Consider the following 26,919-nt stretch of genomic DNA (forward strand, 5'->3'; position numbering starts at 1 on the left):
TCCCTGACCCAGTCCTTGCTGATACACCTCCTGGAGAAGTCTTTTCTTTTTTCTTCCTTGTTTTTTTTTTTTTTTTTAGAAGGAGTCCCACTCTGTCACCCAGGCTGGAGCGCAGTGGCGCGATCTTGGCTCTCTGTAACCTCCACCTCCTGGCTTCAAGCGATTCTCCTGCCTCAGCCACCTGAGTATCTGGGATTACAGGCACGTGCCACTACGCCTGGCTAATTTTTATATTTTTAGTAGAGACAGAGTTTCACCGTGTTGGTCAGGCTGGTCTCGAACTCCTGACCTCAAGTGATCCACCGGCCTCAGCCTCCCGAAGTGCTGGGATTACAGGCATGAGCCACTGTGCCTGGCCCTGGAGAAGTCTTTTCCATCCATCCACCCATCCACTCATCTACCCATCCACCCACCCACCCATCCATTCATCCATTCACTCCTCACCCATTCACCCACCTATTCATCCACCCAGTCACCCATCCATCCACCCATCCACCTATCCACCCACCCATCCACTCATCTACCCATCCACCCACCCAAACACCCACCCACTCATCCATTCATTCATTCATTCATCCATCTATTCATCCACCCACTCACCCATCCATCCACCCATCCACCTATCCACCCACCTATTCATTCATCCATCCATCCATGCACCCATCCATCCATCCATCCATCCATCCATCCATCCATCCATCCACCCATTCATCCACTCACCTGTTCTTTCATTCCCTCACTTGCTAGTCACAATGCATTTTCGATTCATATCAGCCCGACCCAGTCATTGCTGATGCACCTGCTAGAGAAATCTATTCTATCCATCCACCCATCCACCCATCCATTCATCTATCCATCCATCCACCCATCTACCCACCCACGCATCCATCCACCCATCCATTCATACTTTCATTCACTCACTTGCTAGTCACAATGCATTTTCAATTTATATCAGGCCCTGGGCTAGGCATTGGGGATGCACAGAGAGATAAGACAGCCCCAGCTATTGAGTAAATAAAGCATAGCAGGTATAGACACCATGACAGAAGATGTGGCAATGTGGGGGCACAAAGTGACTATATGTCATGGGGTGCAGCAGGGAAGGGGTTCTGGAGGAGCTGGTATCACTCTGAGCTGCTGATGTGCAGTGGAGACCTGAGGCCAGCTCCCACCCTGGCATGTCACACGTTCTCTATGACGCCATCTCCTTACTGTTAGGGGAGGGAGGAGCTGCATGGAAGCTTCCAGGCTGCTTCATTGGCCATTTTGAGACTGGAAGGACAAACGCAGTGTGGACCCTGCTGGGTCAACAGCAAAGTCCTCCCACATAATTGCCATTGGGATTGTCATTCCAGATTCTGGTCCCAGCCACCTGGGGCCCTTGGTCACTGGACCAGGTACATGTGCATGTGTGGCTGCCCTGCCTCTCCTGCTTTGGCTCTGCAGGGGCCCAGTGCCTACCGGGGCTTAGAGATGATAACCTACCTACCTGGCACACCCCCAGCCTTCCAGACTCCCAAGCCTCGCACCCAGAGTGGAGGCCCAAGGAAGGGATGGCTCCCCACAGCACCTGACCCAAATCCTTGCTCAGCCCTTCCAACTTTAAAGCATGCTCACATTCAGGACCACTGTCTCCTGGGGGCCCTGCAGTAACTTTGGGAAGCAGGCATAGCCGGAGCTGTGAGTCCTATGTTGCAGGTGAGATCTGAGAAGCGAAGTGGCTTGTTCAAGCTGGCAGGCAACCCTGGAGAGGGTTCAGAGCTGTCACAGGCCTGCGGGGAAGGAACCCTGACTCTGCCACTTAGGTTGTGGGTCTTCTCATCCGTACGAGGGGGACACTGAGGGCATCTCCTCACAGAACGGACGTACACATTAGAGAAGATGGGGTTGGTGAAGTGCTTGGTGCTGTGCCTGGCACGTCTGAGGAATCTAATAGTTTAGGAATATTATTCAAAATGATTCGAGTCTTCTACCTTCTAGGCGTGCTCTCCTTCCACCCCCACAGCCTTTCTAAGGATTGAGATAGCAGCTGGCGGTGGGAGGTGGTTGCTTTAAATATGAGATGAGGAGAACGAAAGGAAATTAGGACAGGGTGGTGGCTTTTGTGGCTGCACTCTGACAGCCCCCTCCCAAACCTGGACACAATCAGATGCTGCCTGCTTCTGCGCTTAAGGAGCTGAGCCTCTGCTGCACAGCTCTCACTCCTGCTGTGGGGCGTGGGTGGGGGATACTGGTTTGAGCTAGGCCCCCACAGCCCAAGGGCACACCCCCTTGCCTACCTGTACGGTCTGTCCTCTGGAGAAGCAGGAAGTAGGTTAAACAAGATGCTGGAGTTTCTCTGCGCCTCTTCCAAGGCAACATGAAATATTCACCAGATTTCTCCACAGGCCCTGCAGAGAGCTTCAAAGGTGGCTGTCCCCGCGGCAGCACGCTCCCTTCCACAGGCGCCACAGGGCCTCGTGACCAAGCCCTCACCCTAACTGCCTTCTCACACTGACTGCCTCGGCGCCTCTTGCTCCCCACTCTTGGGAGGCCTGTGGTTCTGGAGTCCCAGCAAAGGGACCTATGGTTCACTCTCTCTGATCTGGCCGGGCACTCACTGTTCTCCCAGGCAGAGGGATGGGCCCTGGGGTTGGGGCCTGTGACTCCCTTTAGACATGTTCAGACAAGGTTTCCGATTTTTGCCCCACACTGACTCTGGCTGGGCCCAGCAGAGGGGGCTGGGGTGTTAGTGGGGCGAGGCCCTGCTCCCCACACTGCAGATGGCAGCAAAGAGGCGGGGTTGGTGGTAGGCCTGTGGTCACTGCCTCCACTATAAATGCTGCAACTGCCGTGGAGGGTGAAGGGGAGGCCTGGCGATGGTGGGGGAAGCAGCTAGGAGATGGATGGCCCAAGGCGTGGCCAGGCTGCGGGGAGCCCAGCTATCTGTGGGGGACGGGGCAGGAAGGAAGTGGACGGAAGTTCTGAGAATGCAGCATGGGTGGAAGAGCAGGGACTATCCAGGCAGGCAGCCCAGGTTCAAGTCCCGGCTACAGCTGCTCCTTAGCTGGACCCTGGGTCAGACACTCCATCCTCCAAGCCTGGGTTTCTCCATTTGTAAATAGCAACAGCAACCCCTAATTTGGAGGTCTGTTGAGATTTACACATCAGGGTCCTGAGGGAGGAAGCCCAGTGCCTGCCAAGTGGGGGAAGCCTCCTTTCTCCTGAGCCCCAGTAAACCCCTTCACCTTCAGCCCGTCCTCTCTCCCCACCCCCGTACCCTCTCCCATCCACGGCCACTGCCCGGCTTCCCTGAACCCATCGTGAGCTTCCTGGAGCCCCCGCTCTGCACGGGCGGCTGGTCCCTCAAACGATGGTGACTTCCCCACCCCCATCTCACCCCTCCCTGGGAAAATGCCAAGGCCCAGTTCAATGCCACCTCCTCTGTGAAGTCCTCCCCAGCCCCCTAGTGACAGTCACTCTCTTCTCTGAACTCCAGATTCCCTGAACCCCGTCTTCTCTCTTCTGGCAAATGAACCTGTCTTGCTTTTCTGTTCCTGGGTCTGGCCCTCAGTAGCCTGTGTGCTGGGTGGCAAGGACGGTGCCTTCTCTGTGGTCACGGCCCTCTCCTTTCAGCCCATCATCAAATGCTTATTGAATGTTATGGGCAGCAAGGGCCCTGGAAGGCAGGTGTCCACGTTTGGCATGGGTCTTGGGGAGCGGAAGTAAAGCCACCGGGGCCAAGGAAACCCCTGGGAAACACACCTGCCATGGTTCCCAGTCACCTGACCTGGCCCAACGGTGACCACACCGTTGTCTGGGAGCTGGAGGGGGAGACTGTGAATGACCCATTTCTGGGAAGGCAAGTGAGGAGGGGTCTGCTGCAGTGACAGGAGTGACTAGGGTGGAAGGCTTGCTCGCCACCCGTGGTGCCACTGTACGGTGTGCCTGTGAGGGCCAGACACTGCACAAGCCTCATCTCACTGAATCTCCGCCCACCCCGAGGAGCTGGTGTCAGCACCCCGTCCACAGGTGGCAAGAGGAGAGGCACAGCGGTAATGCGCTGCACACCTTGGGGGTGTCACCTGTTCCGGTTGTGGTCCCAGGCCTCCCGTCAACCTCGTGAGGTGGGTGCGGTATATCCCCATTCTACAGACAGAGCCACTGAGGACAGAGAAGTTAGGAGGAACAGGGCCAGATCCGAACCAGCTCTGTGGGCCTCAGCACCCACACTCCTAACTGCCACCCCCACCGCCCTGGTTGCCGGCTGAGCCAGCCTCGCTTTTTGGCGCCCACGTGCAGCAGATGAAAGGAGAGAACAGATGCAGAGCGGGCGGTAATCAGCGCAGCTATTCCAGGCCTCGGCGCCTGCTCCCCACCTCCAGCGCCGGCCCCCGCCTCTCCGTTCACTCCCTTCTGCCAATCCCTCCACAGCACCCGAGTGGCACAGGGCTCTGGCCAGGGCAGGTCTGAGGCCAAGGAGCTGCCCCATCCGCCAAGTCCCAGAGGGCCAGGACCAGCTGGAAAGCCACCCAACCAGATGGTCAGCCTTGAGGCGACAACTGCGCCTTCTCGTTCTTGCTTGTCTGTCCCACTGCTCTTGGGCCGGGCGCACACGGCAGCAACCTTCCCCTTGGCTGCATGGGTCTGGTCTAAGCAAACCTTACCTGCTTGCCATAAGGCTGTTCCAGCCAATCTGTTGACGGATCTTGTTAGTGCTGGACGCTCAGCCTCACAAGGGTGGGACTGGGACTAGGACCGGGACAAGGACGGGTCTTCAGCTCCCAGACCCATGTGTCCTAGGGACCATCTCAGAAGGGCACCTGTGTGCATGGGAAGGCAGGCTCTCCCCGCTCTGCCCATGCCCGGGGTGTTCACTTCTGAGGCTTGGATTCAGGGGACAACCCCTGAGGGGGCTTCACAGGCCTGCACGTGGCTCCTGTCCTCAAGTCACTTCTCATCTCCTGCGTTTACCCCAAGTGCCTCAGGGTAATGTCTAGTTTTCTGTCCTGAGACCAGCCCTCTCCCTTGGTAAGATCCCGTTTTCCGTTCAAGCGTCGGCTGTCAGGCCTTACCCCACTGGAGACCCCTGTACTCCCCAGGCTGGGCTTGGAGTCCCTCCTTCCTCCTCCCAGAATGCCCTGCCCTATCTTACAATGTTACTTTTCGCATGAGTGAAATGATGGGGCCCATGCCCTCTGCAGTGGACCGAGAGCTCACTGAGGCCAGACCTGTGGCTTCTGTCTTTGTATCCTCAGCTCCTGGGGCCTGACCCTCAGTGGCTGTTGAATAAGCATCTGTTGAACTGAGTGAAATTCTGGGGGCCTGAAAACGTCTTTACTGTAGCTCAGTCCAGCTGCCAAGCCTATCTCGGTGTCCATGTGGCCCCGTCCAGGTGCACTTGGCCCCCAACCTCAGTGACCTAATGGTGAGAGGGGCCAGGCCATGTCCAGTGGGGCTATGCCTGGGCCAGGGGCTTCCAGCAGCCTCACAGGTTAACCAGAAACATCTCTAGGTGCCTGAGCCTGAGGATACTGATCACACCTTCCCCTAACATCAAGAGACTGTAGAATGAGGTCAGTTTTTTGGTAATTTTAATTGTAAAAACCAAGACATTTATATAAATAAGACCGCTGTGTAAAATACGATTCACTCTTCTACTAAAACCCTTCTCCCACACTCAAAAAGAACATAGAAAACCCAGCAGAGAGCAGTACAAATCAGCATGTGGTCCCTGATGCGAAGTCGCGGACAGGCCAGGGTTCCCTGCGGAAGCAGCCTCGTGGTGAGAGCCCTCCTGCCCAGGTGTCCCACCAGAGGCTCGGTGACCCCTCGAGAAACTGCCAGGTAGCAGCTCCCACACACCAGCCCCTGGCTCTCAACTGCACGGGTCGAGGAGGGGACGGGAGAGGCTGCTTGGTCCCTACCAAGGCTGGGGGTTGGGGGGCTGCTGGCCCAGGGAGATGCAGTGGTCTGTTCAGCCTGGGGTCAAGTTGGGGGAGGGGGTTTCTGCGGGGTCAGCACCTCCCCAGAGGACAAGGAGAGAAGCCGCCTGTGTCCCTTGAAAGAATCGTCTCCTTCTTGGGGCCATTTTCATATGGCCACTAATGATAAGGACGGCCGACACTTCCCGGCAGTACTGGGGATGGCAGGGCAGTGGGGCTCCCAGGATGCAAGGGGAGAGCAGCCCTCGAGAAAGGGGGACTGGCGCGTTCCTGTGCGGAAAATCTCATCTCCCACCTCCTCTACCCTGTCACACCGCCCCACCCCACGTTTCCCACACAGACCCATGCCTGCTGCCCCGTCCACACCCTGAGACTCCGAGGGAGACGGCTGAGAGCCAGGGGATGGAGATGTCAAGTTCACACACTGGGCGTGGCTCAGGAAACTGGTACACAAAGACAAAAAGAAAAGACCCCAACTCTCCTTGGAAAAACCAGGACCCACCTAGGGCTGCTCCCCACCCCAGAGGAGTGGCAGGAAAAGGCCCTGCAGGGGACGGGGCAGGGGACAGAGTGTCAGGAGCACTTCCAGACGCACACAGCCAGGGTGCCCCCGAAGTACAGGTAGAGGAGGTTCTTCACCTCGTGGGTGATCTCAAACCCAAAGCCCTCGCCGATCACCACGTGCCAGGAGGAGCCGAACTTCTTGTCCATTGTCTCTTTGATCATCTTGGCGGCGCTCTGGAAGGAAGAGGGCGCTCATCAGGGGGGCGCAGGGCAGGTGGGGGCAGGAGTCAGGTCCTTCTCCAGGAAGGAGAAGGCTGGCACTGAGGTCTTGGCAAGAGAAAGGCCTGCTGTCCTATTTCTGTTGTCCTCCTGCTTCAAAAAGGGTTTCCACGCAGGCCACCTCCTGCCAGGTCTATTACACAGGCACAGAAAACTAGACGTTACTCAGCAGTCAAGAAGAAACTGGCTGAGGTGGGAAGGCAAGCATCAGGTCTGGAGATAGCCCGGGGCTGCGTCCTGGCTCTGCACTTAGTGCGGGCTTTCTGGGCCAGTGCCACCTCCCTCAGATGTAACCTGGACAAGCGGGGCACCAGGCAGTCTCAGGACCAACTGGACGGAGAGACCTGGCACCCTGCAGACTGCGAGGTACCTGATGCGTTCAGTGGGCTCTGGGGAGGCGCCGACTACTCCCCTAGTCATGGCCACGGTCGACTTCTTCCTGTGCCTGCTCTTTCAAGACGCGCCCCCTGTGTGAGGAGGTCTGGAGGGGCAGGGACCCCCGCTCAGCAGGGCGAGTCCAGGCGCAGGCGCCTGAGGTACACCAACAGCGCCTCCCACCATGCCAGGCACCATGCTGGGCACTCTGTCCCCATTGTCTCAGTAAATACATCCTCACAACTGGCCCAGTGAGGAGGCACCATCACCACCCTCCATTTAAGGACTAGGAAACTGCGCTCAGAGTTGAGAAATGGCTCATTCAAGGGTATAGCTGGGAAGGGCTGAAGCCAGGATCTGAACCTGGGCCTGGCCGACCCAAAGCCTGGGCTCCCACTGGCCAGTGTCTTGCCTCCACCGGCTGCCGCAACACTGACTTCTCGCTCTCCCCACCAGATTGATGAATGGCCTTCCTGCGTTGATGCCTGCTGGCCGTATCCCCAGCACCTAGAACAGCGCCTGTTCAACATCTTTTTGAATGGATGAATGAATGCATGAATGGATGCCTGGGCAGGCCTCTGTTCACCACTGGGATGGAGCCACGGGGAAAGGCGCCCTATTCAGCAGCCCACCTGAGGCAGGGAACATGGGCAGGGGTGTCACGGAGACCCCTGTGGCTTTGCTCCTCTAGGGCTGGGTGTGACCGTCAGTGCCTGGAGTCAGCGCCAGCCTCTCACTCACTGACCTTCCCCAGACTGAACGCTTCCAAGGAAGGCTCTGGCCTCATCCTAGCAGTACTCTCTGGAGCTCACTGCAGGGAACGGGGGCCACTCTATTCACCCACAGGGGCCACCAAAGGCACGAGGGGCCGCCTGCACTGCTGGCAATACCTCGTTGTTGTTGGAGAATTTCTCACAGGCTGTGACACATAGCTCCATGGTCTCCACGCGCATCTCCTCTGGCATGTCCGAGTGCTAGAGACAGGGCAGGGGTGACAAACAAGAGACAGGCTTAGCCCGTGACCTGGCCTTCCTGGCTGGCCTCTCTGTCCCAAGCTTAAGGCATGGACAGCAGGTAGCCTCCCTGGCCCAGCCCTGGGCAGGTGACCCATCTCCTGACTGAGGGCCTGCGGCTGGGGCAAAGGCGTGGCATGGAGCTGAGCCTCGTGGGCTCTCAAGCCCAGGCTCTCTGCAAGGGTGCGAAGCCGGCACCAGGTTCCAGCCAACAGACATGGGAAGAAGGCCGGCCGAGGGCGGAGGGAATGCTGGCTGTGGAAGTGTGTTCTGATGGAATCTCACCCCGGAGGCCCGAAGAGGCCGCTGGGCGCTCTCTGGGGCCCCCGGTTTCCCTCTGGCCTTTCCCTCTGCTCCTTCTCCATGGATCTGCTGGATTTCCTTCCTTCTCCCAGCTCCTGGAGGGCCCTGGGCCCCACCTCCACTCTCCCATCTCCAGCGACTCCATCTCTGGGGTCTTGTGTGTTCCGCGCCTCTCTGTGTCCTCTCTGTGGGAGGGCTCCCACACTTCCACCCCCAGCCCTAACCTCTTCTTTGGGCTCCTGACTACTCTGTCAAACTGGCCACTGGACAACCTCACTTAGATGTCTAAAAATAACTTGATTCCCACAGACCCATCTTCTTCCATCTCCTTTTCCTGGTAATTGATACCATTTTTTCTCCCAATACTCAGGAAAAGACAGACTCTAGCAGCCACCCTGGACTCTCTTGCTCCCATACCCAGTCTCCAATTTGGCAGCTGGTCCTTCGGCCTCTGCACTCACGGAACACCCTAAACCCGACCGCATCTTGCACTCCACTCCGTGAGCCGCACCCAGCCACCCTCATCGCTCTGGGCCTCCGCAGTAGCCTCCTCGCTGGTCTCCCCACTTCTGCTCTGGTATCCCCAAATCCATTCTGCTCACAACAGCTGGAGTGAGCTTTTGAAAACCAAACAGATCTCATCACTCCCCTGCTTAAAACCCTTCAGTGTTCCCCCTTCGATTCAGGACAGAACCCATAGTTCTCACCACATCCTTCACTGTGGCTGGCCAGGCGTGTGGGGTCTGGTCCCACTGGTGCTGTTATGTCCTGCCACCCCTCTCAGCACTCCATTCCAGCCATGCTGGCCTTCTCTCTGCGCCTCCAAAATGCCAAGTTCATTCCCATCCCAGGCTTCCTGTGCCTGTGTTTCCCCGGCTTGGCATGTTCTTCCCCAGGTCTTTGTGAGGTTTGCTCTCTGTCTTCAGGTCTCTGATCTGCAAAACCTCTCCAGAAGCTAACCTCTGCTCTCCAGCTCCTTCCACCTGCTTCAATTTTCATTATAGTACTTACTGCCTACAATCATGTTCTTAAAGCATGTCTTTCATGTGGGCCAGGCCTTCGCCTGTCTCGTTCACCATCCCCACAGTGCCTAGAACAGTGCCCGGCATAGAGTAGGTGGCCCAATACTTGGTGAATGAATGAATGAATGAAACAATGAATCACTGTCAACTCCAAGATGTCTAGGTCTGAGCCAGCAGAGCCCTTCTTAACTTCCTCCCACTGCCATTCTGCAAGGGACAAGCTCCACCCACCTCTCTCCAGGCTGCGTGGGCCCTGCCGGCAGTCCTGCCTCCCTCCCCTGGGGCTTACCCTGACCAGAGGGAAGGTCTGCAGTCGCTTATAATCAGCCTCATCTTTCTTCCCTTCTGTTTCTCCCATGATCCTTCCACTGTGGCCACTGGAGGAGAGAGTGGGGCTCTCAGGAGGTGCTGGGACTGGCAGTTAAGACACACCCAGGAGATTCAGGAAGCGGGCCCTGCCAACTCGGTGGGAGCAGAAAATGTCTTTCCCCGGGGGGTGCTGCAGAAAACAGGAGAAACCAGAAGAAAAGAGCTGGCTTCAAAACCATACATCGCAAATTAGAAATGTCTCAGTAACAATCTGACACCTCCCCATCTTAACTCCTCCGCACCCTTTTCCAAATGGCCAGCGAGTCTGCAGACGGCAGGATGAGTCAACACGAGATGCTGGGACCTGGTTAAGAACACACTGGTACGATGCTGCAAGCCCACACTGTCGTTATCAAGACAAATACTGACTGTGGGCCAGGCCTGCGGGATGCAGCCTTGAGCTACCAGTGAGCAAACGCAGTTTCCCCGCGTACCCACTATATACACGGGCCTTCCCTCCCACTACACGCACGGGCCTTCCCTCCCACTACACGGGCCTTCCCTCCCACTACATGGGCCTTCCCTCCCACTACACGCACGGACCTTCCCTCCCACTACACGGGCCTTCCCTCCCACTACATGGGCCTTCACTCCCACTACATGGGCCTTCACTCCCACTACACGCACGGACCTTCCCTCCCACTACACGGACCTTCCCTCCCACTACACGCACGGACCTTCCCTCCCACTACACGCACGGGCCTTCCCTCCCACTACACGCACGGGCCTTCCCTCCCACTACACGCACGGGCCTTCCCTCCCACTACACGGGCCTTCCCTCCCACTACACGCACGGACCTTCCCTCCCACTACACGCACGGGCCTTCCCTCCCACTACACGCACGGGCCTTCCCTCCCACTACACGCACGGGCCTTCCCTCCCACTACACGGGCCTTCCCTCCCACTACACGCACGGGCCTTCCCTCCCACTACACGGACCTTCCCTCCCACTACACGCACGGACCTTCCCTCCCACTACACGCACGGACCTTCCCTCCCACTACACGGACCTTCCCTCCCACTACACGCATGGGCCTTCCCTCCCACTACACGCACGGGCCTTCCCTCCCACTACACGCACGGGCCTTCCCTCCCACTACACGCACGGGCCTTCCCTCCCACTACACGGACCTTCCCTCCCACTACACGCACGAACCTTCCCTCCCACTACACACATGGACCTTCCCTCCCACTACACGGACCTTCCCTCCCACTACACGCACGGGCCTTCCCTCCCACTACACGGACCTTCCCTCCCACTACACGCACGGGCCTTCTCTCCCACTACACGGACCTTCCCTCCCACTACACGGACCTTCCCTCCCACTACACGGACCTTCCCTCCCACTACACGGGCCTTCCCTCCCACTACACGGGCCTTCCCTCCCACTACACGGACCTTCCCTCCCACTACACGCACGGGCCTTCCCTCCCACTACACGGGCCTTCCCTCCCACTACACGGACCTTCCCTCCCACTACACGCACGGGCCTTCCCTCCCACTACACGCACGGACCTTCCCTCCCACTACACGGACCTTCCCTCCCACTACATGCATGGACCTTCCCTCCCACTACACGGACCTTCCCTCCCACTACACGCACAGACCTTCCCTCCCACTACACGCACGGACCTTCCCTCCTACTACACGGACCTTCCCTCCCACTACACGCACGGGCCTTCCCTCCCACTACACGCACGGACCTTCCCTCCCACTACACGGACCTTCCCTCCCACTACACGGACCTTCCCTCCCACTACACGCACGGGCCTTCTCTCCCACTACACGGACCTTCCCTCCCACTACACGGACCTTCCCTCCCACTACACGCATGGGCCTTCCCTCCCACTACACGGACCTTCCCTCCCACTACACGGGCCTTCCCTCCCACTACACGCACGGGCCTTCCCTCCCACTACACGCACGGGCCTTCCCTCCCACTACACGGGCCTTCCCTCCCACTACACGGGCCTTCCCTCCCACTACACGCACGGACCTTCCCTCCCACTACACGCACGGACCTTCCCTCCTACTACACGGACCTTCCCTCCCACTACACGCACGGGCCTTCGCTCCCACTACACGCACGGACCTTCCCTCCCACTACACGCACGGACCTTCCCTCCCACTACACGCACGGACCTTCCCTCCCACTACACGCACGGGCCTTCCCTCCCACTACACGCACGGGCCTTCCCTCCCACTACACGCACGGACCTTCGCTCCCACTACACGCACGGGCCTTCCCTCCCACTACACGCACGGGCCTTCCCTCCCACTACACGCACGGGCCTTCGCTCCCACTACACGCACGGGCCTTCCCTCCCACTACACGGGCCTTCCCTCCCACTACACGCACGGGCCTTCCCTCCCACTACACGCACGGACCTTCCCTCCCACTACACGGACCTTCCCTCCCACTACACGGACCTTCCCTCCCACTACACGCACGGGCCTTCCCTCCCACTACACGGGCCTTCCCTCCCACTACACGCACTGACCTTCCCTCCCACTACACGCACGGACCTTCGCTCCCACTACACGCACGGACCTTCCCTCCCACTACACGCACGGACCTTCCCTCCCACTACACGCACGGGCCTTCCCTCCCACTACACGGGCCTTCCCTCCCACTACACGGACGGGCCTTCCCTCCCACTACACGGACCTTCCCTCCCACTACACGCACGGGCCTTCCCTCCCACTACACGCACGGACCTTCCCTCCCACTACACGGACCTTCCCTCCCACTACACAGGCCTTCCCTCCCACTACACGCACGGGCCTTCCCTCCCACTACACGGACCTTCCCTCCCACTACACGCACGGGCCTTCCCTCCCACTACACGGGCCTTCCCTCCCACTACACGGGCCTTCCCTCCCACTACACGCACGGACCTTCCCTCCCACTACACGCACGGACCTTCCCTCCCACTACACGCACGGGCCTTCCCTCCCACTACACGCGCCTTCCCTCCCACTACACGCACGGGCCTTCCCTCCCACTACACGCACGGACCTTCCCTCCCACTACACGCACGGACCTTCCCTCCCACTACACGCACGGACCTTCCCTCCCACTACACGCACGGACCTTCCCTCCCACTACACGGACCTTCCCTCCCACTACACGCACAGGCCTTCCCTCCCACTACACGGACCTTCCCTCCCACTACACGGGCCTTCCCTCCCACTACACGGGCCTTCCCTCCCACTACACGCACGGACCTTCCCTCCCACTACACGCACGGGCCTTCCCTCCCACTACACGCACGGGCCTTCCCTCCCACTACACGGACCTTCCCTCCCACTACACGGACCTTCCCTCCCACTACACGCACGGACCTTCCCTCCCACTACACGCACGGACCTTCCCTCCCACTACACGGGCCTTCCCTCCCACTACACGCACGGGCCTTCCCTCCCACTACACGGGCCTTCCCTCCCACTACACGCACGGGCCTTCCCTCCCACTACACGCACGGGCCTTCCCTCCCACTACACGGGCCTTCCCTCCCACTACACGCACGGACCTTCCCTCCCACTACACGCACGGACCTTCCCTCCCACTACACGGACCTTCCCTCCCACTACACGCACGGGCCTTCCCTCCCACTACACGCACGGGCCTTCCCTCCCACTACACGCACGGGCCTTCCCTCCCACTACACGCACGGGCCTTCCCTCCCACTACACGCACGGGCCTTCCCTCCCACTACACGCACGGGCCTTCCCTCCCACTACACGCACGGGCCTTCCCTCCCACTACACGCACGGGCCTTCCCTCCCACTACACGCACGGGCCTTCCCTCCCACTACACGCACGGGCCTTCCCTCCCACTACACGCACGGGCCTTCCCTCCCACTACACGCACGGGCCTTCCCTCCCACTACACGCACGGGCCTTCCCTCCCACTACACGCACGGGCCTTCCCTCCCACTACACGCACGGGCCTTCCCTCCCACTACACGCACGGGCCTTCCCTCCCACTACACGCACGGACCTTCCCTCCCACTACACGCACGGACCTTCCCTCCCACTACACGGACCTTCCCTCCCACTACACGGGCCTTCCCTCCCACTACACGCACGGACCTTCCCTCCCACTACACGGGCCTTCCCTCCCACTACACGCACGGACCTTCCCTCCCACTACACGCACGGGCCTTCCCTCCCACTACACGCACGGGCCTTCCCTCCCACTACACGGGCCTTCCCTCCCACTACACGCACGGGCCTTCCCTCCCACTACACGCACGGACCTTCCCTCCCACTACACGGACCTTCCCTCCCACTACACGCACGGACCTTCCCTCCCACTACACGGGCCTTCCCTCCCACTACACGCACGGGCCTTCCCTCCCACTACACGGGCCTTCCCTCCCACTACACGCACGGACCTTCCCTCCCACTACACGCACGGGCCTTCCTTCCCAGAAGCTGTGCTTAGGAAGGGAAATGTTCAGGTCACCACTGACAGTCTGGGCTTATTGGCAAGCAAGGGGGCCCCTCTGCAGGTCCTGATCTTCAAGGGAATGGGCACAGTGCTGCTCTGTGCCCTCCCTGGCACACCAGGCTCCCTGGTTGTTCTTTCCTATTCCTTCTTGCACCACTGGGCCCTGTCCTGCTGGCCCAGCAGCTGGGAGGCCTGGGCACTGCTGCTGGTTCACTCACTCACCAGCAGTATGGCCCTGGGCCCGAGACTCCTCACCAGTAACGTGGGTACAGTCACATCCATCTCATGCGGCCGTTATGAGAATTCAAAGAAACAGTGCCTGTAAAGCTAAGACAGTGCCAAGCACAGGGCAGGCACTCAGTACACGGCTGTTCCCTAACCGATGGGACTTCTACTCAAGAGATGGGCCTGGACCCGAGATGACTGGCAGCACTCCTGGCAATCCACACATTTCTCTTTCGTCTTCGACCCAATTTATCTCATAATTCAAAGTTTTTTTTTTTTTTTTTTTTTTAAATCTCAGAAGTACTGACATAAGCGGATACAAATCACCAGGTTGTTAAGCCCTTTTTAATGATTTATATTAGACAAATACAGCAAAATAATGTTATTCCAGTATTTCTCACATTTCCAAATAAATTTACTTTCACTGCACAGTCATGGAACCCAAAGGTGCTGAGCACAGTAACTAACAGGCAGGTAATGACACGTGACGGCTGTCGGTTTCCTGCCTGTCGGTGTTTCACGTGCATTTACACACCTTGTCATCGCAACAACCCCAGGAGTTAGGTTCTGTAGGGACAGAGGCATGAAGCTGGTCAGTTGCTGGCCTGAGGTCACTCAGCTCGTTAGCGACAGAGCTGGGGTGTGAATCCAGGCCTGGCTTTCTGTGTGGGCACTCCTAACCCCTTATTCATACGCCTCCTCATGGGCACACAGGAGGCACTCACAAGCATACATCAACTGCCCACTGGGACAGCTCCTATCATCCTAGAAGGGAGATGAATCAAATATTTGCTCTTCTCCTTTGCTGTCTCTTTTACTTTTTTTTTTTTTTTTTGAGACGGAGTCTCACTGTCGCCCAGGCTGGAGTGCAATGGCACGATGTCAGCTCACTGCAAGCTCTGCCTCCCAGGTTCATGCCATTCTCCTGCCTCAGCCTCCCAAGTAGCTGGGACTACAGGCTCCCGCCACCACGCCCGGCTAATTTTTTTTTGTATTTTTAGTAGAGACGGGGTTTTACCGTGTTAGCCAGGATGGTCTCGATCTCCTGACCTCGTGATCCGCCCGCCTCAGCCTCCGAAAGTGCTGGGATTACAGGTGTGAGCCACTGCGCCCAGCCTGCTGGCTCTTTTCCTAATGTTAACTTGACCCCGGTTTGGCCCAGCCTTGAGCTTTCTGGGCACTCTTTCTGGGCTGTGCCCTCGATTTGATCCCCGCTCCAATGACTTGATGCCACTCCATTTGGTCGGCTCCCTCGCATGAGGCTGGAAGCCTGGCACAGAACCCCCCATCCCATGACACTGGTATTTTCTGATTTCCCAGTGGACAGATGGCTCCACTTATCTCATCAATTCTGGGCATTTGTACCACTCAGATGTTAGCAGTTTTTGTTTGTCTCTCTCTACAAGCTGGCGAATTACCAAGCACAATTTCATTGTACTTTCTGGTCAGGTTTCTTATTTCACAAAATTCAGGGAATCATTTTGTCTTTGCTCATGAACGTGAAGGCATATTTCCAATTCCAGGCTGTCCTCCTAGCCTTACTGCTTCCTCCTCTACCTTTGTCCAGGTGTGACAGAGGTGGCGGCTACACTGGTGATAGAAGGAAAAGGGCACGCAGTTTGTTTACCTCTGAGAATTTCAAGGGGGAACAACGGAAAATGTGGAAGCAGCTTCTTAGGCATCTTCCACTGAGATGTTTCCATTCGATTCAATTCATCCCGGAGGCTAAAAAGTGCTGGCATGTAGGAGCCAGGAGGGAACTAGGAGCCAATTGTGGACATGCCACCCTCCAGGAGGTCAGGGTCTGTGACAGCTGCTGTAACATGCAGAATCCTGCTGAGATGTCCCATGACTTCAGAGGTATTACCAAGGCCCATTTCTCAGGAACAACGGGGAAAAGCCAGTAGGAGAGTGACCTGTGCAGCATCTTGCAGAGCAAAGAACTGTGTGGGCCGCAAGCCAGAGTGCGCAGGCATGAACACCAGCTCTGTCAAAGACGAGCATTCTGCTCACTTCCTTTCTTTGCAGCCTTCGGCAAGTAATTTCACCTAAGCCTTGGTTTCCTTCTCTATGAAACGGGATACTAAATCCTATCTCTGCGTTCTCAGGAAGCTGTTGCAAGCCCCAGGTATGTGTATGTGAGCGATTTGGAACGTTAAAGCTCTCTGCGCTATTATCACACTGCATTCCGCTACCAGCATTAATTAGCCAGGACTTGGTCACCATGATTCAGCCAAATTTACTAAGGGCCATGACTACAAAGAGCTTTTTCTAACCACTACACATACTTCTGGGGACCTAAAAGGGATGAGACAGAATAAAAAGGAATCGTTATAGATGATGTGTTTCCAAATACAGAAAGGCAGGAGAATTTTTTATGACGCTGTATCATTATAGTACAGCTAGAGTCATTCAGCCACAGTCCTAAAACTCTCCTCAAAGAATGCTACCAAAAATAGCAGAACTAGAGGTTCTAATAACCTTATCAATCTTCCATGCAGAGAAGCACGTGCCTGAACGCTTCGGGCCAGAAAGAGTTGTGTCAGGTCTAAAAGAGCCTTTTAATAATACAGTTGTGGCTGGGTGCGGTGGCTCACGCCTGTAATCCCAGCACTTTGGGAGGCCGAGGCGGGTGGATCACTTGAGGTCAGAAGTTCGAGACCAGCCTGGCCAACAGGGTGAAACCCTGTCTCTACTAAAAATACAAAAATTAGCCAAGTGTGGTGGTACATGCCTGTAATCCCAGCTCCTGGGGAGGCTGAGGCAAGAGAACGGCTTGAACCCGGAAGGCAGAGGTTGCGGTGAGCCAAGATCACACCATTGCACTCCAGCCTGGGCGAAGAAGTGAGACTCAGTCCCAAAAAAAAAAAAAAAAATTGTGCCCACCACCAGGGTACTTGAATCTCCTGGGTACAGAAGCTCGACCCCAGCCCATCTGGCCCACAGTGGTGCAAAGCCAGGGGCAGCCTTATTCCCTCTCCCACTGCCCCTGCTCTCCTCCTCACTCAAGGGCCATCTGTGGGCTTTACATATCCTCGCCCCCTCTGATGTGAGGCTCTTCCTAGGCAACAGGGGGCACAGACAAGGGCCCTTTATCTCATTGCCTGGTCAAGGCCAGTGTTCCTGGTCCTGCTATCCCTTGTTCTTTTGTGGCACTGACCTCAGTCACCATTCATTATTCTGTGTCTGAAGCGTCTGGGAAGAATCCTAAAGAGGGTTAGGGTGTGTGGGAGGGATTGGGAAAAATGAATGCGTTCTGGGAAATAAGGCCCAAAATATCTGCCAGCCCCCTGGGAGGGGGGCAGCCACTCAATGTCTGGAACATCCTCGGCCCTTAGATCACGGTTCGCCTCCCTGTACCACCCACTATGCACCTGAGAGATTGCAGGACACACCTGGAGCATGTCATGGTGGTTCTGAGTACAGACTCGACCGTCACATCTGAATTCACATCTTGGTTCTGTTTCAGACAAGGGCTTACCTCCCTAAGCCTCAGTTTTTTCTTTTCTTTTCTTTTTCTTTTTCTTTTTTTTTTTTTGAGACAGTGTTTTGCTCTTGTTGCACAGGCTGGAGTGCAGTGACGTGATCTCGGCTCACTGCAACCTCCGCCTCCCGGGTTCAAGCAATTCTTCTGACTCAGCCTCCCAAGTACCTGGGATTACAGGTACGTGCCACCACGCCCAGCTAATTTTTGTATTTTTAGTAGAGATGGGGTTTCACCATGTTGGCCAGGGTGGTCTCGAACTCCTGACCTCAGGTGATCCACCTGCCTCAGCCTCCCAAAGCACTAGGATTACAGGTGTGGGCCACCGCACCCGGCAGCCTCAGTTTTCTCATCTGGAAATTGGGGCTAAGGACTCAGCTCCTGTTACTGGTGCAGTAGGAAGGAAACTGCGATATCCTTCTTCATAGACCAGCCTGCTACACATGTAAACGTGCAGCCAAACAAACCACTATCTCCCAAGTTCCCACTACGTGCAAACTACTGTGGTGGTAATGAAGGAGGAAGGAGTCACAAGGAGATTCTGTGAAACCTCTTGGGGCTGAGGTGGTAGTGGTGTGGCTACGGTGTGCCTTCACATCCACCATCTCATTTCATCCTTGTAGCACCTGTGAGGGAAGGATCCAGCTCCCTATTCTCAGACAAGTCACCGGAGCTCAGAGAGGTTTTATGGGTGGCCTGAGGGTGCACAGCCAGCAATGGCAGAGCCAGGATCGGAAACCCAATCCATTCTTGTGACTGTACCTTCCGTTCTTTCTCCTTTGGCACAAGCAAGTAGGAGACAAGCCAGTAACACAGATGACTTTGATACTCAGCATCCACCCATCCAGCCTCTGTCCAGGCCTGCCTCTTGATTCCCACCACATCGGGGACACAGGCGGGCACTCCAGTCTTCCTCGGCCTTCTAGCAAACAAATGAAGAACAAAGCTGACAGGGGAGGAAAAAGATCCTAAGGACTTGGGCATTCGTCCAAGATGCTCGTAGTGAGGTCAGGAAATGATGCAGAAGCCAGGCTCCCAGACCAGTTTAAAGTGTGGGCAGACGCAGGGCTGCCATTTTAAAATTCTGCTGCAAAAGGGCCTTAGAAGATACATCATCTACTACAAAAGAGGAAAATTTGGCAGAATAAAGATCAGCCCTCCTCAAGAAAAGTCAAACACACGAAGTTGTTTTTACGTGGTCCTTATTTTTTCTCATTTTGCTTCGGTCCAGTGAAAACTTAATGTGCCTGGGACTGAGGGAGGAGTGGAGGGAAGGAGAGGAGGGAGGGAAAGAAGAGAGGCCTGTTGTCTGGATCTGCAATTCTCAACATTTCCTCATGTCCGACACCATGTGATAAGTGACATTGACTCACACATGCACCCTCAAGGACTTAACCAGACTTGGATGAAATCCCAGACAGTTTTGTCAAGATACAAAGTATAAGGAAAGTCACAACCATCACAGCTATTAGCTCCCAGAGAACAGCTGCTCGCCACATACAGCAGGGCAGGCTCCCGCCCCCCTCTCTCCCACTCAAGAGAACAGATTTGAATCTAAGGGAGTAAGAGTGACATTATCACAGAAATAAATTGGACTTAGCATGGATTTATTTTTTAGAAACTCATTCACAATTGCTAATTACCAGTGACATCTCACAACCGATCACGACTTAACTGCCTGTGAGTCCAGATTCCCTGGGGCTGAGGAACTTGATTTGGCTCTAGATGCCCCAGAGCACAAAGGCCAGCCAGTGTCTGGCACATGGTAGAAGCCCAGAAATTATCCAAATTGCAATTAACTTATATTTCATTTGCCCCCTGGGAGGGGAGACGACCTATCACATCCATTCAAGACTATTTATTGAACACTGATCCTGAGCCAGGCACCAGAATGGGCGATCTACATACAGGATGTCCCTCCCCCAGTCACTCTGTCAGACAGGCACTACTAGCCCTACGTTACTGGTATATCCACACAGACTGCAAAAAAGAGAGTTTCCACCTAGTTAATAAACAAAGGGGCTAGGATTTGATCGCAGGTATATACGACTTCAACGATTATGCTTTTTCTTTTCTTTTCGAGACAGGGTCTCACTCTGTTGCCCAGGCTGGAGTGCGGTGGCATGATCACAGCTTACCGCAGCCTCAACTTCCCAGGCTCAGATGATCCTCCTGAGTAGCTCATGCTACCACACTCAGCGGTGGCACACTACAGGCTTGTGCCACCATGCTCGGCTAATTTTTGTATTTTTTGGAGAGATGGAGTTTTGCCATGTTGCCCAGGCTGGTCTCAAACACCTGAGCTCAAGCAATTCGCCCACCTCAGCCTCCCAAAGTGCTGGGATTATAAGCGTGAGTCACCATGCCTGGCCTGATTATGCTTTTTCAACTACTCGACTGTAATCAACAGTCAGTCCCTGCCTTTAAGGATCTTACAATCTAATAGGGAGACCAACAGGCATACACAAGGAACTAACTATGGTTCCTGGCAGAAAGTAGTGCCACAAGACGGGCATACTTGCAGTGGTGAGGAGGGTGAGCTAAAACAGCAAAAGCAGCTTCCTGGCAGGGGCAGCATTTGAGTCAGGACTGGAAAGGTGAGGAAGAATTGTAACAGGTGGACGAGGTGAGGAAGACCTTCCAGGCGGATGAACACAACAGTGCCAAGGCAGAAAGTACAAAGCATCTTCTGGGAAAGTCTAACAGTCCGATTCGGCTAGAAGATAGAATTTGGCAAAGAAGGGAGAAATAAATCTGGGAAAAAAGGCTGGGGTTGGGCTGTGGACATGTAGATGGGTCCTGAAACCCATGCTTACATATTTTTGTAGACATGGGGTCTCTATGTTGCCCAGGCTGGTCTTGAACTCCTGGACTCAAGTGATGCTCCCACTTCAGCCTCTCAAAGTGTTGGGATTACAAGTGTGAGCCACCATGCCTGGCAAGATGTGTGGATCTTTTTCATAGTGAATGGGAAACCCTTTGGAGGTCTCTGGGTGGCTGGTGACGTGGGTGGGCTGGGTTGACAGGAGCAGAGACTGGAGGTAGGAGCAGTCGCTAGGAAGCTGCAGTAATGGTCCAGGGGTATTAATGTCACAGGCAAGAAAGACTTGAAGGAGAGTGTTGGCTTCAGGAATGGAGACGATGTGTGCTCTGCATGCAGGCAGAATCAAAACAACCTGACAACTGCCCAAGTGGAATGGGCATAGTGGAGTGAGGAATGATGCCCAGGAGGATGGTGATGCCACTGATGGGGAGAGGGGAAACCTGGTGGCACAGCTGGGTAGAGAAGCAGGTCAGTTTCATTTCAGAGCTGCCAAGTTTAAGTTGCTGGTAAGATACGCAAATGGAAGCATCTAGTAAGGAGAAAGAAATCACCAAGTCATGGGCTATCGGGGCAGAAGGGAAGCCATCAAGTCCAACTATCGCATCAACACAGTCATGCGTTGCTTAATGACAGGGGCATGTTCTGAGAATCGTTAGGCGATTTTGTTGTGTGAATGTCATAGAGTGTACTTACACAAACCTAGATGATGTAGCCTACTACAGACCTAGGCTATATGGTAGGGCCTATTTCTCCGAGGCTACAAACTTGTATAGCATGTTACTGTACTAAATACTGTAGGCAACTGTAATGCAATGGTGTTTGTGTATCTAAACACAGAAAAAGTACAGTTGGCTGGGCGCGGTGGCTCACGCTTGTAATCCCAGCACTTTGGGAGGCTGAGGTAGGTGGATCACTTGAGGTCAGGAGTTCGAGACCGGCCTGGCCAACGTGGTGAAACCCCGTCTCTACTAAAAATACAAAAATTAGCTGGTGTTGTGGCGTGCGCCTGTAATCCCAGCTACTCAGGAGGCTGAAGCGGGAGAATCTCTTGAACCTGGGAGGGGGAGGTTGCAGTGAGCAGAAATCACACCCCTGCACTCTAGCCTGGGTGGCAGAGCGAGTCTCTACCTCCAAAAAAAAAAAAAAAAGACAGTAAAAATATGCTATAAAAGTTAAAAAATCATACACCTATATAGGTCACTTCCCATGAATGAAGCATGTAGGACAGGAAGTTGCTGTGGGAGAATCAGTGAATGGGTGGTGAGGGAAAGTGAAGGCCCAGGACATTGCTGGACACTATTATAACTTTATTTTATTTTTTATTTTTATTTTATTTTATTCTTTGACATGAATCTCGTGCTTGTTCCCCAGGCTGGAGTGCAATGGCGCGATCTCGGCTCACTGCAACCTCCGCCTCCTGGGTTCAAGCGATTCTCCTACCTCAGCCTCCTGAGTAGCTGTGATTACAGGCACGTGCCACCATGCCAGGCTTATTTTTCTATTTTTTATTTTGTATTTTTAGTATTTTGTATTTTTGTATTTTGTATTTTTAGTAGAGATGGGGTTTCTCCATGTTGGTCAGGCTGGTCTCAAACTTCTGACCTCAGGTGATCCACCCACCTCAGCCTCCCAAAGTGCTGGGATTACAGGCATGAGCCACTGCGCCCAGCCTATTTATTTTTATTTTTTAGATGGAGTCTCGCTCTGTTGCTAAGGCTGGAGTGCAATAATGTGATCTCGGCTCAATGCAACATCCATCACTCGGGTTCAAATGACTCTCCTGCCTCAGCCTCCCAAGTAGCTGGGATTACAGGCGCCTGCCACCATGCCTGGCTAATTTTTGTTTTTTTTTTGAGTACAGACAGGGTTTCACCATGTTGGGCAGGCTGGTCTCGAATGCCTGACCTCAAGTGATCCCTCCGCCTTGGCCTCCCAAAGTGCTGGCATTACAGGCGTGAGCCACCATGCCTGGCCACTACTGTAACTTTATAAACACCGTACACTTAGGCTGCACTAAATTTATAGAAAATATTTTTCTTTCTTCCATAATAAGTTAACCTTAGCTTACTGTAACTTTTTTACTTTGTAAATGTTTTGATTTTGTTAACTTTTTGACTCTTTCGTAGTAACACTTAGCTTAAAACACAAACACATTGTACAGCTATACAAAAATATTTTTTCTTTATATCTTTATTCTATAAGCTTTTTTCTACTTATAAATTTTCTTTTTTTTTTTTTTTACTTTTTTTTTTTTTGGAGACAAAGTTTCACTCTTGTTGCCCAGGCTTGAGTGCAATGGCGCTACCTCAGCGCACTGCAACCTCCACCTCCCGGGTTCCAGCCATTCTCCTGTCTCAGCCTCCTGAGTAGCTGGGATTACAGGTGCCCGCTACCACATCTGGCTAATTTTTTGTATTTTTAGTAGGGATGGGTTTTACCATGTTGGCCAGGCTAGTCTCAAACTCTTGACCTCAGGTGAACTGCCTGTGTCGGCCTCCCGAAGTGCTGGGATTATAGGCGTGAGCCACCGTGCCTGGCCTTTTTTTATTTTTTATTTTTTTTTAACATTTTAAACTTTTTTGTTAAAACTCAGACACAGATACACTAGCCTAAGCCTACACAGGGTCAGCATCCTTAGTGTCACTATCTTCCACTACCACATCTTGTCCCGCTGGACTGTCTTCAGGGCAATAACACGCATGGAGCTGTCATCTCCTATGATAACAATGCCTTCTGCTTGAATACCTCCTGAAGGACCTATCTAAGACTGTTTACGGTTAAATTTTATTTTCTTATAAGTAGGAGGAGTGTACACTGTAAAATAACAATAAAAGTGTAGGATAGTAAACACATAAACAAGTAAGTCATTTATTACCATTATCAAGTATTATGTCCTGTACACAATTGTATGTGCTATATTTTATATGACTGGCAGAACTGTAGGTTTGCTTACACCAGCATGACCACACACGTGAGCATTTTGCTTTGACATTACGACGGCTATGTAACTAGGTGATAGAAATTTGTCAGCTCCATTACAACCTTAGGGCACCACCGTGGTATCTGTGGTCTTTCTTGACCAAAACGTTGTTATATGATACATGACTGTATTTCAATCTCCATCTGTCCCACTCCCCTCCCCTAAGTAACCCTAACCATGGAAGCCCAGGAGGAAGATCAGAGAGGGTCAACTGGAGAAATGACAGTTCATGCTGACCGGGTTGATAACATTTCCCAGAGAGGGAAAATGTGGTGAAGAGACAAAGGAAGGAAACTAACAAATATTGAATCTATACTGGACTGGACTCTGTACTTCATATTAGCCTCAGAATTACCAAAGGAGATGCACTGTCGTATACTGATTTTACATATGCACAGATTAAAAGCGCAGGGAGGATAGGTCTTGAGACTGGGAATCCAAATTAGGTTTGCCAAGTTATTTTCACAATACACGATACCTCCCATTGGGGAGCACATCCTCTCGGAAGCCTAAAGTTGGGTCAAAGAACAACGACATCCTAGAACGTCAGAGTGGAAGAGGCCTTAGAGATCACTCAACTTCTCGTTTACAGATGGGGAAACTGAGACCCAAACAGGGGAAATGACCAGCCCAGAATCCCAGTACGTCGCCAACTCTCCAAGCCAAGAGCGGTCTGACGGAGTTGATGGCGACCCCGCGGGAGAGGGAATTACTCCGCGAAAGGTCGGGGGATCAAGGTGCTGGGGGAAGTCGGCTAAAGGAGGACGCGGGACCACGAAGCTGGGCAGGCCTTGGGTGGGTGGGGAAGAGCAGCCGGCAGAGTCGCGATGGCAAACCTGTCACGACAGAGCTCGCAGGTCCTGAAGTGGGGGTGAGGGTGGGGGTTGAGGATGGGAAGACCTGGGGCAGGGGAACAGCAGGCAGGAGACTGAGGTGGGGCCTCGGCGGCGGGCGAGGCCTCTTCCGCCCCGCGTTGCCTCCCGCCCTCCCTCCGGGCCGGCCCTCCCCGCCTGGCTGCCCGCCGCGCCCCGGGGCCTCACCTGCTCCCGCGGGGGCCGGAGCCGGGGCCGCAGCCAGCGCACCCCCGCCAGGGTTGTCAAGGAGCGAAACAAGAGTGTCTTAGCAACCAGCAAGGAAGTCCTGCCCCCTCACCGGACGTTGACGGGAACTTCACTTATTATTGGTGGATAAAAGTATGAATCAGCGTGAAAGGCCCTTACAAGTCAGGCGTTTGCAAGGAAAGGGGCGTGGTTTAGAGGCCAGGGAGGCGGGACTTCACTTATAGTTGTCTTAAGCGTGCCCGAAGAGCAGGGGACACATTGAAGTTCTTTTTCTAGGGAAACAAACTTCGAAAAGCAGTACTGCCTTGGGAGGTTCTTTTAGTCATTTGAAATAACAAATGCAACTTGTTGGCGTCGTGACACTTGCAACTTGTTGGCGTCGTGACACTTAGCCACCACTTTATTGGGATCTGAAAAGCCTAATAATAACTAGCATTTATGTAGGGCTTTACAGTTAATATCTCAGTTGATCCTCGCTACAGTACTTTTAGGTGATAGTATTCGTCATCCCATCTGAACTAAAGTTCAGAGAGGTTAAGTAACTTGGTAAAGGATGGAGGTAATCTCCCTGGAGGAGGAACCCAGGGGCTCCTTCCTCTGTGCCACACCCTTGTATGGTCACCTAGCCCTAGTCACTAGGAGACATTTGTACCACCTAATTTCAGACACAGTTGCCCAGAGCCTGCCTTTTCTTCCCCTTGAGAGGGAAAATTAATCCGAAAGTACGGAGATGGAAAAGGGGAAAGGAGAAGAACTGGCGGATTCTATTATTTGATTGGTAGGTCAAAGGGTCAGTTGGGTACTTCGTAGTTTAAACCTTTATTATTGTGATGAGTGCTTGGGGTGAAACCCCACTGCCACATTTACTGGCATTGAAGCCGTCTTTGCCAAAATTATAACTGAGGAAATTATGACAGTGAAAGAGATCAGACCTAACCCACTCCATCTTGCCTTTCTAGCCTTTAAGCTGTCTTTGTTCATTCCTAGGCATAGGCTGAACGAACCTTGGGAAAGAATTTAGTTTATAGTTTTACTCTGAAAGAAAATTGACAATAGCCCTTTCCCAAAAAGGCTCCCTTCCTGCCTTGGGACCAGTCTGCCTTTGTAGGACTAACAAATTAGCTACAACATTAGAAATTATGGTTTAGGGGTCACACAGCAGCCTCTGGCTGCAAGAGTCTGAACCTTCCCAAATTGCTCCTGGGGATAACATCACTATTGTAAAACCTAAGATCAGTGCTTGAGATATTTTGCAGACCCTGAGCTCAGTGGATCAGCTGACACTACCCAGACCAGTAATTTGGCTCAAACAGTTCTGTGATCCCACCCAGAAACAGAAGACTGCAAGAAAACCTCACTTTGACCCCCTCAGTATTCCATCTTTGACTTAATCAATCAGCACTCCTCGCTTGCCAAGCCCCTACCCACAAAATTATCTTTAAAACCTCTGATCTGTGAATGCTTGGGTAGCATATTCAACTGCCTCCTAGCCATGTCCACCAGAATGCCTTCAAACTCAGTGTGTCCCAAACTGAATTGATCATCTCCCTCCAATCTTCTCTTCCTGCATTCCCCATTCCAGTAAATGGCACCACCCCCCACCCAGTTGCCTCCATCAGAAACCAGGGGGGAGTCCTTCACCCTTCCCACTACAATCGTCCACTTGCAATCACAAGCATGCCAATTTTGACTCCTCACTATTTCCTGATACAGCCTTTCTGGCCACGTTCATGGCACCCTCCATGTGCACAATACCACAATCCCATCTACATGAGTGCAATCTCCCAGTGGGACTCCCTGGCTGCAGTCTTGTGCCTCTCTAATTTATCCTCTGTACCATAGTCAACATGACCCTGCCAAAACCCAAATCTCACCACTGCATTCCTCTGTTTGAGTAATTTGAGTAATAATAAAACTACCCTCTCCCGCACAGCTGGCTCTGTTTGAATTACCTTTCTCCATTGCAATTTCCCTGTCTTGATACATCGGCTCTGTCTAGGCAGTGGGCAAGGTGAACCCATCGGGCAGTTACAGCATCTACTGGGAGCTCAGCCCTCGCCAGGTGCTAGTGATTCAGAGAGGAGTAAGATGAGGACC

The 26,919-nt window shown here is 54.1% G+C and overlaps 1 protein-coding gene across 1 annotated transcript; it reads right to left on the reverse strand.

The window, feature by feature from the left end:
* Positions 1–5,556: 5,556 nt before the first annotated feature.
* DNAL4 (dynein axonemal light chain 4) lies at positions 5,557–24,963 on the reverse strand. Its single transcript, XM_054470447.2, has 4 exons — positions 24,802–24,963; positions 9,710–9,919; positions 7,973–8,056; positions 5,557–6,662 (listed from the first exon to the last, which is right to left on the reverse strand). The coding sequence occupies exons 2-4, from the start codon at positions 9,776–9,778 to the stop codon at positions 6,498–6,500; spliced, it is 318 nt and encodes a 105-aa protein (XP_054326422.1). The 5' UTR covers positions 9,779–9,919; positions 24,802–24,963; the 3' UTR covers positions 5,557–6,497.
* Between the last annotated feature and the right edge of the window lie 1,956 nt (positions 24,964–26,919).

The sequence above is a fragment of the Pongo pygmaeus genome, chromosome 23, assembly GCF_028885625.2.
Source record: "Pongo pygmaeus isolate AG05252 chromosome 23, NHGRI_mPonPyg2-v2.0_pri, whole genome shotgun sequence".
NCBI lineage: Eukaryota > Metazoa > Chordata > Mammalia > Primates > Hominidae > Pongo > Pongo pygmaeus.

Bases quoted from the DNA above. Each gene is read 5' to 3' on its own strand.
- DNAL4 (XM_054470447.2), bottom strand. From the start codon at position 9,778: ATGGGAGAAACAGAAGGGAAGAAAGATGAGGCTGATTATAAGCGACTG. The intron at 8,057-9,709 runs GTAAGCCCCAGG...CCCTGTCTCTAG, and splicing joins AGACCTTCCCTCTGGTCAGG to CACTCGGACATGCCAGAGGA. The intron at 6,663-7,972 runs GTATTGCCAGCA...TCTTCCTTCCAG, and splicing joins AATTCTCCAACAACAACGAG to AGCGCCGCCAAGATGATCAA.